The sequence below is a fragment of the Urocampus carinirostris genome, chromosome 15 (assembly GCF_059441175.1).
Source record: "Urocampus carinirostris isolate Australia breed hairy pipefish chromosome 15, RoL_Ucar_1.0, whole genome shotgun sequence".
Classification (NCBI taxonomy): Eukaryota; Metazoa; Chordata; class Actinopteri; order Syngnathiformes; family Syngnathidae; genus Urocampus; species Urocampus carinirostris.
This window is the reverse complement of record NC_142363.1, coordinates 22,873,812-22,887,857: the sequence shown is the minus strand read 5'-3', so window position 1 is coordinate 22,887,857 and position 14,046 is coordinate 22,873,812. Positions and strand designations below refer to the sequence as shown.

At 38.9% G+C, this 14,046-nt stretch overlaps 1 protein-coding gene across 2 annotated transcripts in view; it reads left to right on the top strand.

Moving 5' to 3' along the window:
• The first annotated feature begins 1,204 nt into the window (after window positions 1–1,204).
• The window catches only part of LOC148351907 (tumor necrosis factor ligand superfamily member 10-like), a 15,952-nt gene continuing 3,110 nt past the window's right edge, over window positions 1,205–14,046 (top strand). The window contains exons 1-5 of one of the 2 annotated variants that reach the window (XM_088353679.1): window positions 1,205–1,360; window positions 6,453–6,581; window positions 10,131–10,176; window positions 10,239–10,358; window positions 12,550–12,788. In XM_088353679.1, the coding sequence (XP_088209805.1) occupies window positions 1,244–1,360; window positions 6,453–6,581; window positions 10,131–10,176; window positions 10,239–10,358; window positions 12,550–12,788 (651 nt within the window). In that variant the 5' untranslated portion in view covers window positions 1,205–1,243. Of the gene's footprint in view, window positions 1,361–1,451; window positions 1,556–6,452; window positions 6,582–10,130; window positions 10,177–10,238; window positions 10,359–12,549; window positions 12,789–14,046 lie in introns of those variants that run through there. The other variant, XM_088353680.1, reaches the window with a different exon arrangement.

Genomic DNA, 14,046 nt, shown 5'->3' with positions numbered 1-14,046 from the left:
TATAAGCTGGAGTTCAATCAATTAACTTGACAGTGTTACTCTTAAATCTGGACATTTTCAAGTTGTTTCACTCGAATTAAAGCTCTGCTTTAACTCGAGTTCAGGCATCAAAGCTAAGCTGCTTTAAGTAACAAGTTAAGTGTTTTCTCAAAAATAAAACAAAATGTCCTTTAACTGTTGAGGGGGAAAGATGATATTATTTCAAAATGATTAAACTTTCATAAGTTGTTCTTTCATTTTGAAAAATACAGGAATAATGCCATCAATACCAAAATTTTACCTTTGGGAGTCTGACACGCCTCAGGTAAGACTCAGGTAACGTTCAAGCAAATACGGTTTTAATGACATGCTTTGTACATTTTATTCGTATATAGGTGGGTGGCTGGATGCCTTAACCACTAGGGACGTAGGGGCACCATTTCCTGTTGTGTGTCTTGGGCAAGTACAGCCTGGTGGCGCCCATCACTCTCCGGGCCAACTGGTCTCAAACCAGGGACTTTTCGCGTGTTAGGCGAACATGCTAACCAATGCACTACAATCTCCAGTGTATACTTTGACAACACTATTGACGTTTTAATCTTGGAATTACTGAATCACTCCAATAACTTTAAAGTGGCTTTTAAACCCTTTTTTCTAAGCTGCTGAGTTCAAGTAGATATAGAATAGAATAGAATATACCTTTATTGTCATTGTTACAACATGGGTTGAATATATTGTGATAACGAAATTGGACGTGGCACTCCAGTTCCACATTTTACAGTGAGGATAAAGAAAACAAAGAGATAAAGGAACAAAGAAGATGTTTGTACCGTCCTTGTTGCATAGGCTTTGTTTTCCTCCGGAGGGGGGTGTATGAGGGGGGTGTATGAGGGGGTGAGGGACAGACAGAGATGGCCGGATCTCAGAGGATAAAGCTTTAACTCCAAATTACAATTGTTTGAAAAGGCCCCTTTTTTTCAAGCTTATACATTTTAAAACGTTTTATTCTCATTAAAAGAGAAATGTGATATAATCGATTCTATTTCCCACCGTACGAAGTTGTTTCATCTCCACAGGGTAATCAAATAATCTGGTTTTCCCTGACTTTTTAGAAGGCAGTGAAGTGGGCCCCGCTTGCCACCATAACAAGGCTGTCAAGCCTTTAACACTCCTCCTTCCTCCTCCTCCTCCTCCTTTTCTTTTTCCCCACTTCTCATTTTCTCACACAAGCGGCGGCGCCTGCTCAGCTTGGCCCGGCCGGGACATGAGCGCGTCCTGGGGCTCCCCGCAGTGCTTCTGGTTGCTGGTGCTTGCAGCCGCCGTGGTGCAGACCCTCACCCTGGTGCTCAGCCTGGTCTTCTTCAACAGAGTCCTGCACACGGTGAGTTGCCGTCAAGCGTGCTGTCAAAGCCAGACCTTCGCCTCATCCCTCAGGAATGCGAGCGCTTCGCAGAAAGCGGAACAGCTGGGACCTTCAGCCCACAATAGGAGGAAATAAGGGCAGCGTGTTTTGTGACGGCTTGGCGCGACTCTGCAAACTCGCCAACCACAACAGAGCGCTATTATTCCGGCAGTGGTGAGAGGTCAAGGGCCAACTAGACTTTCACTGCCGATATCTAGAAGACTAATTGCTTATTGTCTTAACTTTGTTTTTCTCTTTTGTGGTTTTGCTCAGGGTTGGGTAGGGTTACTTTAACTGGATTACTTTCAATTACTTTTGGATTACTCCAATACCAAATATGCTAATAAAAGACAAAAGAAACTAAATATGAATAAAATGACTACATTTTGTGCAGGCTTGGGGAGTAACGGAATACATGGAACGGCAAAAAAGATGTTGGCAAGCTGTTTGGATTTATTTTCATTTTGTTTCTGTCGCATTTTATGTTTGTTTTGCCGGAGATCAAAGCCAGGAGAGAAAGCTTACCATGTGTTTTGAGTCATCATTTTATTCATATTTAGTTTATTTTGTCTTTTATTAGCATATTTGGTATTGGAGTAATCCAAAAGTAATTGAAAGTAATCAAGTTAAAGTAACCCTACCCAACACTGGTTTTGCTGTGAGGGTGTGAAATTTGGTCATCTTTGTTCAAAAATAACTACCGGGTAATATAGCTTTCCCTCGAATTTTCACTGTTAATCAGTTTTATAATCACTAGTATTAAAGGGACAATAGTAAAAAAAAAAATCATTCATACATGCCAAGCTTTTTACATTAAAAAACACTACAGATGCTGCCCTACTTACGAAGGATCGTTCGTAAGTTGCTTCAGCGCTATATTTTGTATGTTTTAAGGTTTATATAAGTATGTTTAAGGCTTGTATAAGTAACCCGTATTGCTTTGTATTGAAAAATAAACATTTCATAAAATAATATGCTCTATAAAGATGAATTTAGTTCAGTTTAACTGACTTTTGAAAGAGGTCTTCCTCCGTGGTAAAAAATGGCCAAAAAAAAGTGTTCCAACCATTTTCTCAACCGCATCAATCTTTCTTATTCCACTTTCGTTTTAAAAGAAACGGCTCGCCTCTTCTTTACACTTTACACCAACCATATTATATGCATTGTTAGGAATTAAACTATATTTACAAATGTAGCGTTTACCAAATTGTTCGAATTAGTTATCTGACTCCATTAACCAAACACAAACTTTATTCTCCTAACAATGCATGCTCTTTTCTTAATTTCAGGGAAAAAATATTGACAAGAGACAGGCATTTTCACACAGGGGCAGATTTATTTTCTTAAATTATCTATTAAGTGAATTCCATCGAATTTTGCAGAATTAGTCTAATTAGTCTTGTCGAGCCTCCCATCTCCCGTTTCTCGTCCAGTCTTTTTCTATCTTCTTTCGTCTTCCGTCTTTTTGACACGTCGGGGCATCGGCCACCCCCCATGGGCGTGCTGACTCCTACCCTGGGCGTGCCAGGAACTCTTCCCCACATGGGCACGCCTCGCCTCCTCGCAGAAAGACGCCACCATGTCTAAAGGACCCACTACAAGAAAGCTTATCAGAAACCTTGTCTCCTTTTCCCGTGTCAACCCTTGTCCTCGTTTTTGTTTTTCTGTAAACATAATTCTTGTCCAGGCCACACTGACCCCAAGCCTTCCCTGTGAAAAATCCCCACTGCATTCAGCAAATGCAATTTGTATTATATTAAATCCCTTATACTCAAATAAATAAAATAAAAAATCCTTCATTATGCACGAGATATTAAACAATTAAAATGTCAAAGTTCTTAGTGCGCTGGAGATACACTATAGAATGTTTGCACACGAACTAGGAAGAGAAAGAAAAATGAAAAATATTGTTTTAAATAATAATCAAATAAAACCTGAACTTTCATATAAACGTGCATTTTTAAAAATATTTGCGGGTTGAGAAATATGTATGTATTTTACGTAACATGAGGCTCACCTAGAGGCAGTTGACATGATTGTCCACCATCTTGCTGCTAAGAGAACTCCAAAAACCTTGTTAAAGGAAAAAATGGTCACTTTTAGTTTCCGTAGTTTGTGATCTTCCTTGTGCTTTTTCAGTAGAACTACACAAAACATCGACATCTAGTGGTCAAATATTACACAGTGTTCTGAGCTGATCGAAGATTAGATTCGGCTGCTTGGAGTGGTCACTTGTCAGGGGATGCAGTATATGATGTTGCCGGCAGAGGGCGTTAGAGACCCCGCGAAAGCAGTCAACACCAAAGCAGATGTTTATCAATTTTGTTGGTGTTCAGGGGGGGGGGAGGGGGGTTTTGACTCAAAACCTAGTTAAAGACACTCGCAGAGGCCTGTGTAATTTTTCACAAAAATCGTTTAACCGCTTGGGAACCTATAAGTCACATATAAACACACACACACACAAATAGGGATTTATAAATCAGATAAGTAGATTTAAATGAGATATAGATAGATTCGATTTAGATATTCTAGCATAATACAATTAATCAGTTTGCTTGTGCATATCACTGCTATTTCCCTCATTCAGATAATTTTATGCCTGCAAAGCACTATAGGACTTTTAGTACATAAACAAATGATGGGCACAAACTCAATTTTCTTCGCTAAAATTGCCTCATGTGTATTGGTTCATTTCTCCAGGACATTTCCAAATTTTTTTATGCCCCACAGATGAAAATGCCACAGGTGTATTCATCTTAATCCATAACTGTCTCAGTTGTATCCATCTATATATAGTGTTACTCAATGCTTGTGAATTGTATGCTTATTGATTTATCCAGAACAGTTACATTTTATTTTATGCCCCGTAACAAATATCCTTCCATATATAGTGCATGTCACAGTTGTATCCATCTACATTAGAAGTTAAAATATTAAGATTGGGCCTAAAAAATCCAGCTAAACCCATGGGTATTAAAGCCCGGCCCAGCCTGAGACGAACAAATTACTTTCTTTGAGGGACCAAACCCGAGGCAAATTTTATACGTGAGTAATCAGTCAGGAGCAGGGTGATTTTGGACCCCCTGACCATCCCATTTCCCCCAACCAACCCAGCTCCGTGGCCGCTGCCGATTTTGACCCGACTTTCGGATCTGGCCGGGTTCGGTCTCCGGGCTTAAGATTTTACCTCTAATCCTTATATTGTGTACCAGTAAGTCTATACTTCTGTATTGTATGTGTATTAGTTGATTTCTCCAGGACGTTTCTATTTTATCTTCTGCCCCCATTCCGAAAATACCACAGTTGTATCCATACGTATATAGTGTCCGTCACAGTTTTATCAACTCATAGTGCAAGCCCATGCCTCTGGCTGGTCACGTACTAGCACAACTTGTAAACACAGGGAACGTGGCAATGGAGCACACTTTTGAAGTGAGAGCAAACAAGTGTTGATTTTGATCTATTTGTCAAGTCAAGTCATTTTATTTGTATAGCCCTTTATCACAAGGAGTCTCAAAGAGCTGCACAGACCATATTATTGAAAACCACAGATTATTATTACACCTTCTCCTGATCTAAACCCTACATGAGCTTCAAGACTTCCTCCTCCGTGGAAGAAAGTGGCCGAAAAAAAATTATCCAACTATTTTTTCAACCGCATCAAGCTTTCTTATTCCACTTTCATTTTATAAGAAACGGCTCAACAGCAATAAAAACAGAAAATAAAAATGTCAAAGTTCTTAGCGCGCTGGAGATACAGTAGAATGTTTACACATTTGTGAGGCATAAATGTGTGTGATGGCGCCGCCCGCACAATTGGATTGCTCGCTAAGGGCACGTATACTCCAATCGGCGCCCAGGAAACCAAAAATTGGTTTCAGGGTGAAGGCGCTTTAAAGCAGGGGTGTCAAACTCATTTTAACTCGGGGGCCACACGATAGAACAAACATTCTGTCGGGGGCCGGACTAGTAGATTAAAGAGAAAGAAAAGGAGAGATAAAAAAATAAGAGAAAGAGGGAGGGAAAAGGAAAGAGGGCAAGACAAAGAAAGAAAAAGAGAGAGAGGGAGAGAACGTGAGAAACAAAAGATAAAAAATCGTAAGAGGGGGGGAAAAGAAAGGGAGAGGAAGAAAGAAATCCAAAGAAATAGAAAGACAGAAGGAGAGAAAAGAGAAAAGAAAGCGCAAAGGGTAGGAAGACAGAAAGAGAAAAGAGAGAAAAGGAAAAAAGGACGTTAGAGCAAAAGAGGTTAAAATACCCAGAGAGAGAAAGAGATAAAGAGCAACAAAGGAAGAGAAAAAGAGAGACACTGAGAGTGAAAGAGACAGAGTGGGAGAAAAGGGGTGGAAAAGAAAGAGAGAGAGAAATAAATACAAGTACAGTGTCTTTGTTCGAGGCACCTGTCTTTGGCAACATCAAGTTGACATATTTCAACCTGCAGCTTGTTTTTCTCTTGCGCTTCTCTGAGTGTCGTCTCGCGGGCCGGATTCAATCCCTTAGCGGGCTTTATCTGGCCCGCAGGCCGCCTGTTTGACACCTTTGCTTTAAAGTGATCTTTCCTATTCTTATTGCATAACCATGCTATACTGCCCCTAGTGGCTGTTTCGAACACACCACAAGTACTAAAATCTCTGCGGTCATGTCAGGGCATCTTTAACAAAACAAAATTCCTTAATGACATCGTTGTGTCGGGAGTATTTTGTGGAAATGTTTCCTTTTGTAATAAGACCAGAAGGTAAGAACTCAATGGAATGACTCATCACATATTCCATTAAAATAATGTCAAAAGAGAAATGAATACACCAAAAAATAACAAGCGATTCTTTGTGTCTGAGTAGGTTGCTTTTGGTGAAATAGAGGGTGCATTATGTCCTTAAGCGTCAGAGGGTTTTAATGACGTCTGCAATCTGGGATGTTTATTTCCAAAAAATGAACCTTCAGCCACAATTTTGACACACTATCTTAAATCAGTGGAAAATTCCAGTAACGAATCTGGGAAATGGCACCAGTCAAAAAAAGATGGCGACTGGCTTGTATAAACACCCTGCAATTTTCATTTCTTGTCCCCCAGATGCAAGACAGTTTCACCGGGGGGAGCATGTCGTGTTTGATGGACGCAAAGCTCGATTTCCAGTCCGATGAGAAGAAGAGCGACCCCTGCTGGCAAGTCCTGCAACAACTCCGCTACCACATTGAAAAGGTGATGATAGGGGTTACTGTATTTGGATTTTTAGACTTCCTGTTTAATTTTGGGTTTCAATTTTATGTAAATTAGAATCTCAATTTAAGTACCAAAAACAGACTCTTCCATATTTTAATTCGTTTTATCTATAGGGCCGTGTGCAAACTATCGTAAAATTTCACGATTGACGGAATTGACGTTGGAGAATTTTCAAGTCATGAAACTCAAACCTATCGCCTGCCTTAAAGGGACACTAACGTCTCTTTATTGGGTCGCGCAACTTAAAAGGAATGCTAAACAAATGGAAAGAAAAACAAACTACGGAGACTCAAGGTAACCAAACCACATCTAATTCTTTATTTTTTTGGTTTTATGGGTACCCGGCAATGTTCCCTCTAAGCTGCGCGCGTGCGCAATCGCGCACTGCTCGCACATTCTCAGCGCACAAGAAAATCTAGCCAGTGCACAAAAATCGGGGCTCTAAATTGCTAATTGAGAAGCGAATTAAGTCAAAGTTACAGTGCATGAAGGTAAAAATACACGGGTTCCCCTGACGCTGTTTTCTAAATGCGGTATTTTGAAGTCAATCTCGAACGAAGTTGAAAGGTAAAGTCAGTAGAGTTTCTCGAGAACCGGCTTCTTCGGCTTGGCTCACTAAAGTGAACCGGCTCTTTCGGGTCCCAAACGGCTCTTCGGGTTGTTTTTGCTTCTTTCATCCCTACACGACCAAATATTGTGTAAAATTGTGCACAAAACGACTTAAAGAAAGGGGGGGGGGGGTGTAATAGAACAAAAAAGAAAAAAATACCAAAATGAAAAAGTAGTGAAAATCTGAGAAAAAAAGAAAAAGGAAGAGAAAAAAGAAGGAAAAATTCAAAAAAAAAAAGCCAGAAAAAAAGAAGAAAGAAACAAAGGAAAAAAGTAAATAGAGAACAAAAAGAAAAAAGTAACTGCTCGGAAAAAATAAACACAATGAGATTTTTTTTAAAGGAATTAAAAAAAACAGGGAAGAAGAAGAAAAAGTTTGTGTTGCATTCAAATAATTTCCAATTATACCAAGTCAATCTTGTTGCCAACATTCTACTTCCACAAAAAAAATGTGATTAAATACAGTTCTGTATCTTGCAACCGACTAAATAAGCCCCTAAAAATGTTAGTATTATGCGACAAAATATATCAGGAAATAAAAAGAAATGGATATCTTGTGAAAGAATTGTAAGAACAAACGACGTTTGTAGTCCGTACAACCTTTGCAATAGTACATGAGTCAATTCATTCAAAAGAGAAAAATCATTTTGCATTGCCGGAAACTCCGCAAAATGTAACGTGATGTCAAGTTTTGGACATGTGTTGATAATGAATTAGTTGCCATACTTGGGATTGCCGTTGCTCACTGTTGTTTGCAGTATTTCTTTAGTATTTTTGTAGTTCAGTGTTGCTGTTGTTTTATTTTTGTACTATTTTTGTAGTATTTCCGCAGTAATTCTTTTGTAGTACTTCTGTAGTACTTTTGTTGCATTTCCAAAGTAGATTTTTTGTTGTATATCTGCAGTATTTTTTGATTTTTAGTTTTATGATTATAGTATTTTTGTAGTATTAGTGTAGTATCCTTTTATAGTATTTTTGTACTCTCTCTGTTGTATTTTGTAGTATTTGTACTATATCTGTTGTGTTTTGTGGTATTTCCATATAAAAATGTTTGTTGTGTATTTGCAGTATTTTAGTATTTTTGTCATTCAGTAGTGCTGTTTTTGTGATATTTCCATGGAATTTTTGTAGTATCGCTACAGGTGTAATTTGCAGTATTTCTGTTGTGATCCTCTTGTAGTAGTGTTTTTTGGTAATATTTCTCTAGTAGTTGTTTATAATATTATGTATTGGTATTTTTTTAGTATTTCAGTAGAAGTATAATTGATGTATTTCCAAAGCAGTATTTTAGTAGAATTTTTGTAGTTCCATAGGAGTATTTCTGTCATATTTATTTTTGTATTATTACTGTAGTTGTCTTTTTGTAGTATTTTGGGAGTAAATGATTATGTAGTAGTATTTTGTAATATATTATTACTGTAGTAGTATTTTCAGAAGCAAAATGATATGAGGTCCCTGTTTTTAAGCACTATATTTGATATTTAGTTTTGTAGTTATTGTGTAGTATTTTGTTTTTGTATTTCTGTAGAAGTATTTTTGAGTGGACACACCATGGGGACAAAAACGTTAACCACTCTTGGGCCCCCCCCTAGTGGTTGCGGGGCACTAAGCAGCCGTTTACATCGCTCAGGCTCTATTCAGAACAAACCAGTGGTTCAATACCTGGCAATATTGACCATAACTATGTGTTCAGACAATATAATAACGGTTTAAAATCGAAAAACGGACTTGGACTTTTCAGGATTACAATAAAGTAAAGACTAGAAATGAACAAACACATTGGGTCTTGCTCTCTCATTTTCCCATATATTATCAACTATATTTTGCCATGACCAGGCGTTTTATGGACCTGTGTTGTAGATTCTGAATCAATTCCTGGAGACAGAGACCCACACTCTAAGTGACCCATCAGTACCCCAATTCATTGCCCCTTCCACAAATGGTATATGTGAAGCCGAAGCTACGCAATCAAAACTAATTAAGTAATGTTGAAAGGATTAAGAAAATGTTATCAGTTACATAGAGATAACAAAAATAATGCTTTCCAAAAAGCATTATTATGATGCCTTGTGTGTCATTTCTTGCCTGTGATTGGTCCGTTGCCACATTTGGATGCCTGTGAGATACAATTGATGGAATTTGCTGCCACCCTTTGGGTATTTGAGAACTATTTTGATTCTATATCCATCCATCCATTATCTGCACCACTTATCCTCAGTAGGGTTGCAGGGGTGCTGGAGCCCATCCCAACTATCTTTGGGCAGTGGGCAGGGGACAACCTAAACGGGTTGCCAGCCAGACGCAGGGCACACACAGACAGACATTTCACTCGCTTATTCAGATCTAGGGACAATTTGGATCGGCCATTTAACCTGACATGCATGTTTTTGAATATGGGAGGAAATCGGAGTGCGCGGAGGAAACCGATGCAAGAACGGGGAGAACATGCAAACTCCACACAGGAAGGTTTGATCTCATGACCTCAGAATTGTGCCGCACACGCGCTAGCCACTGCGCTGCCCATTTTCATTCCATTTGAATTTTTAAAATATCAATTACAGTAACTTAAATAGCTCTTGTACAACAGGGGCACCGGCACCCCCATGGCAATAAAAGGGTTATTCACATCATTTGCTTTTGTAGAGTGAATAAATGGCCCCCGTTGTGTGTTTTATGTCTTTATTTGTTCTATAAGACAGCGCTATAAAAAGACACAAACATAAAACAATGATTTAATCCCTGTTCAAAACATAATATTGTCAAAAATGCTGCCCATTGTGTTGCGAACTCAAAACAGATGTTTGCAAATGTGTTATTTTGAACAATCTTTGTGGAAAATGACAGAACGTTGAATGGCTCTCATTTTAAAACCATCCTAAAAGAATGCATCAAAAATGTGTTTTTTTACATTCTTTGCAGGCGATGGCGGCCAGATTAGAGAAGGAGATATCGTCCGGCGTGACGGGTAAGTGCACATTCGACAACAAACTGCCTTTAAATGAAATACCGCAACTGTGTGGTTGCCAGATAAGCTGACAGATGTCCTCCCCTTCAACCCTGAGGGCCACGGTGGTCAGGATGTGGCGGCCCACGTGACCGCCACAACTACTACTACTAGTACTACTACTTCCTTGCTGATACAAGAAGGTAGGAAAAAGCCAAATATGTTAAGGGTGGGATGAACAATTTAGAAACAGTAGAACAGCGAGCCTACCTCACGATATTTTTACTGTATAATATGAAATAAGATATGACACCGAGCTAAACTACCAAAGAAGAACCGTGACCACAGGGGACCTATTATTGTTTTAATTTCCTTCTCCAAATGCTGAAAACCGCAACAATACATTACAGTGCCTTGAGAACATGTGCCAATATGTCCGCAAAACCAAACTAATACAAAATATAGTCGATTTAACTTTTAAAAGCGTATGGCATTGCCTGGTAAACCTTCAGAGTGGATAGTGAAGGATTGGACCACCATCATGTTAGCAGTAATGTGAGTTTTCTGTTTACTATGAGATCCCCGGCACTGGAAGCGACACTGGAAACCTGGAAGTACTATTAGTTCGCTGTATTTTTAAATAAAAGCTCAAATAAAAATAGTTTCTGCACTTACATCCGTTTTAAGCTGGAGAGGGATAGGCGCTACCAGGCTGTACTTGCCCAAGACACCACAGGATATAGTGCCTCTACAGACCTAGTGGTTAAGGGTTACCTGCACACACACACACACTATATTTTAATAACAGAACTGCCTCCCACAATGCCTTTCTCTTTCTTCATTGACACTTTGCGAGTCAGCTATACAATATTGTAGTTTTTTCTACTGTTTTTATTTACTATCAATAAAAAGGCAAAAGAGAGGAGCAAAATCATGATGACCATAAAAACGAAGCTCACTTTTACTATGAATGATTACCCTTACGGAGGAAGATGGCCATAACCAATCGACAATCGGGACAATTAGTAAGGACACAATTAAAGTGACAAAGCCTTACAAGGGCAAAACAATCCTCACAAGTACAAGTTTCAAAATCAGTTTGTCTCCTTCCCTCTATTGCATCCACCAACTACTCCACTGTACCAGCTCAGGTCAAGGAGCGTATGAGCTTAACAACAAGGGATTCTATTCCCCTCCCATTTGGAAATTTCAGTTTGTGATCCCCACATTGGACCGGATTCACTCTGGAGAACCCTTTTTCTTAGCAATGGTGTAATATTGTAAATATCATAATCGTTTTCTTTTCAAGGTTCTCTCTTCAAGTATTTAAAATTAACAAGGAATTCCACAAATTTTCTTTAGTTCCCCCAATTTCAAATACCTCATATGACTTTTGACCCTCTTCTAGGGTGGAGAATGAGCCAGGGGGTTTTAGGATCTAATCTCATATCAAGCTTTAGGCTGTTTTGAGCACTCGTTTGCTTTCCCTGGTTTGAAAACTTCATTTCAAAATGAAGGGATTTAATTAAAATACATTTAATTTTTCACCATTCGAAAGATTTCATAATCTAATCATTTCAGTTTTTTTAAGAAGAAAATGTGTAATTAAAGTAACTGGTCAAAATAATACATATTTAAAAGAGATTTTAAATATTCGTTGCATGATCTTTATCTTGTTTTATTTTTTAATGACATATTGTTGTGGAATGTGGATAATAACTAATGATAAGTATGTAGGTATCTGATGAAGGTCGTGGGATGACGTTGTTGCAAGAGGTCACAAGCTTATATGATGAGGGACGACGGGCGACAACCTTCACGAGATAGCTTAACTATATTTGAGAACACTGTAAAAGTCAATGTTGAACGTCTGGAACTTTGAACGTGTCCTGAATGCAATAAACCGCGTTCCCTTTTTGCCATGTCTTCTCTCTGCATATCTTTTGGGGCGAAGCCCAATGCCGTTCTCTCTAAAGATATTTAAATGCATCACTAGTGATTTAAGACAATTGCAAATTTCACTGTTGAATAAAACTTGAATGTTCTAAGCAAACGTCGGAGGGGAAAAACACTTTAAATTTGGGAGGGGGGAATTCCTCCAGATGGTAAAACTCACCTCATCTGTTGCGCTGAATGTGGCCAAATAGCTAACTAGAGAATGAATGCACGAGTAAGGTGAATGCGAGTGACATACACATGTTCAAAATACATGTCCCAAATCTCCAGTTCTTCCCGATGATTCACTCCAGTATTGCCAATTAGAATAAAGGCAGTTCAAATTTGGCGAAGGAGTGAACCAGCGATAACCGAAGCGCGAAGTAGCGAGGACTGTCTGCACCTTTTACTGTCCAACCACAACACGATTTGGAGTTTTAACTCTGACCTTTGAACCAGACGGCGAGCGCAGCCCCAGGGGTCACCTGGGCGAACGTGTCACGGCGTGGGAAGGTAACCGAGGTCAATCCTTCTTGCGAAACGTGGAGCTGAGGGGCGGCGAGCTTCTTGTGCCTCGGGCCGGCCTCTACTACATCTACGCCCAGACCTATTTCCGACTCTCCTCCGCGTGGACCAAGGACGAGGAGCACGAGGGCGAGCAGGAAGGAGCCCAACTGGTGCAGTATATTTATAAAAAGGTCAGAAAAAAGCATTGCAACTCCTTGTGAAGTTTCAATATCTGTAGACACTTAAAAGAGGGAGAGAAGACATTCATGTATTTTGAACTTGACAAAACCCTGATGCTCAAATAACACTAAACCCAAAAACAAATGTCCTTACCTTCAGATATCCAAAGAAAGACTCAACACAAAAATGGCGAGGAGGACTGATCCCTCCATGAGAAATAAATGTATGAATATCTACCAGCAAATAATTGTGTTCATTTAAATAAACTAACACATAAATACACCATATAACTAAATCAGTTTCATACATGCAATGAATTCATATATTTATGCATTTTGTCATTTATTCTAATATGTATTTTGTCACAACAAATGTTATTCAAATGAGGGGGCGGGTCGAACAGGGTGTGCTTTTCACCTATTGGTTCATCAGTGATTAACAATCAGGGAACTTGTAGATCAACCAATAGGTGAAAAGCTCAGCTCGCCCTTTCATTTGAATAACTTCTCATTGCGACTAAGTACGCGATAATATGCACAACAAAAATAAAATAAGTTAAAAAACTTGTGATAATAAATTACAAAATAGACAGAAAAATTCTTGATAAAATGAATGAGTTTTAATTTTTTCTCATACAAAAATTGTTTTACAGCCTAAACAATTTAAGAGGATCATGGGGAACATATAAGTACAGATTGACAAGTATATTATTGTAACGTGCAACTTCGTGGTTGGAATTCTGACTTTTTAGAGAATTGGCTCTTTTAGCTCAGCTCAAAAACAACTCTTTTGTTGCTTTCACATATAATCTGTAACTTTATGGATGAAATGAATGGATAAAAATGTATTTTAGTACTATAGTTGCCTTTAGTTTTTCACTCTACATCGCTTATAAACCAATATACAGATTGTTGGGAATTAATGTCAAAATGTACTGTTTACCAAATTGTTCGAATTAGTTATCCGACTCCATTAATCAAACACAATCTACAATCTATATTCACCCAACAATTTATGCGCACTGGTTTCTTGAGGTAAAAGATGAACAAGAAAGCAGACATTTTCACACGGGGGCAGATTTAATTTCATTAAAAATGTAACCAAGTGTACTCCATCGAAAACGGCCGCATTAGTGACGTTGGAGTCTCTGGGAAGCCCTCTTCTGAAGTCCTTTAGCTTTTTTTTCTTGGCCATCTTCTCCCCGCATAATGGAGTGCCGGCTCCTACCATGGGCATGCCAAGGAAGCCCCCCCCCACTGGGCTTCACCA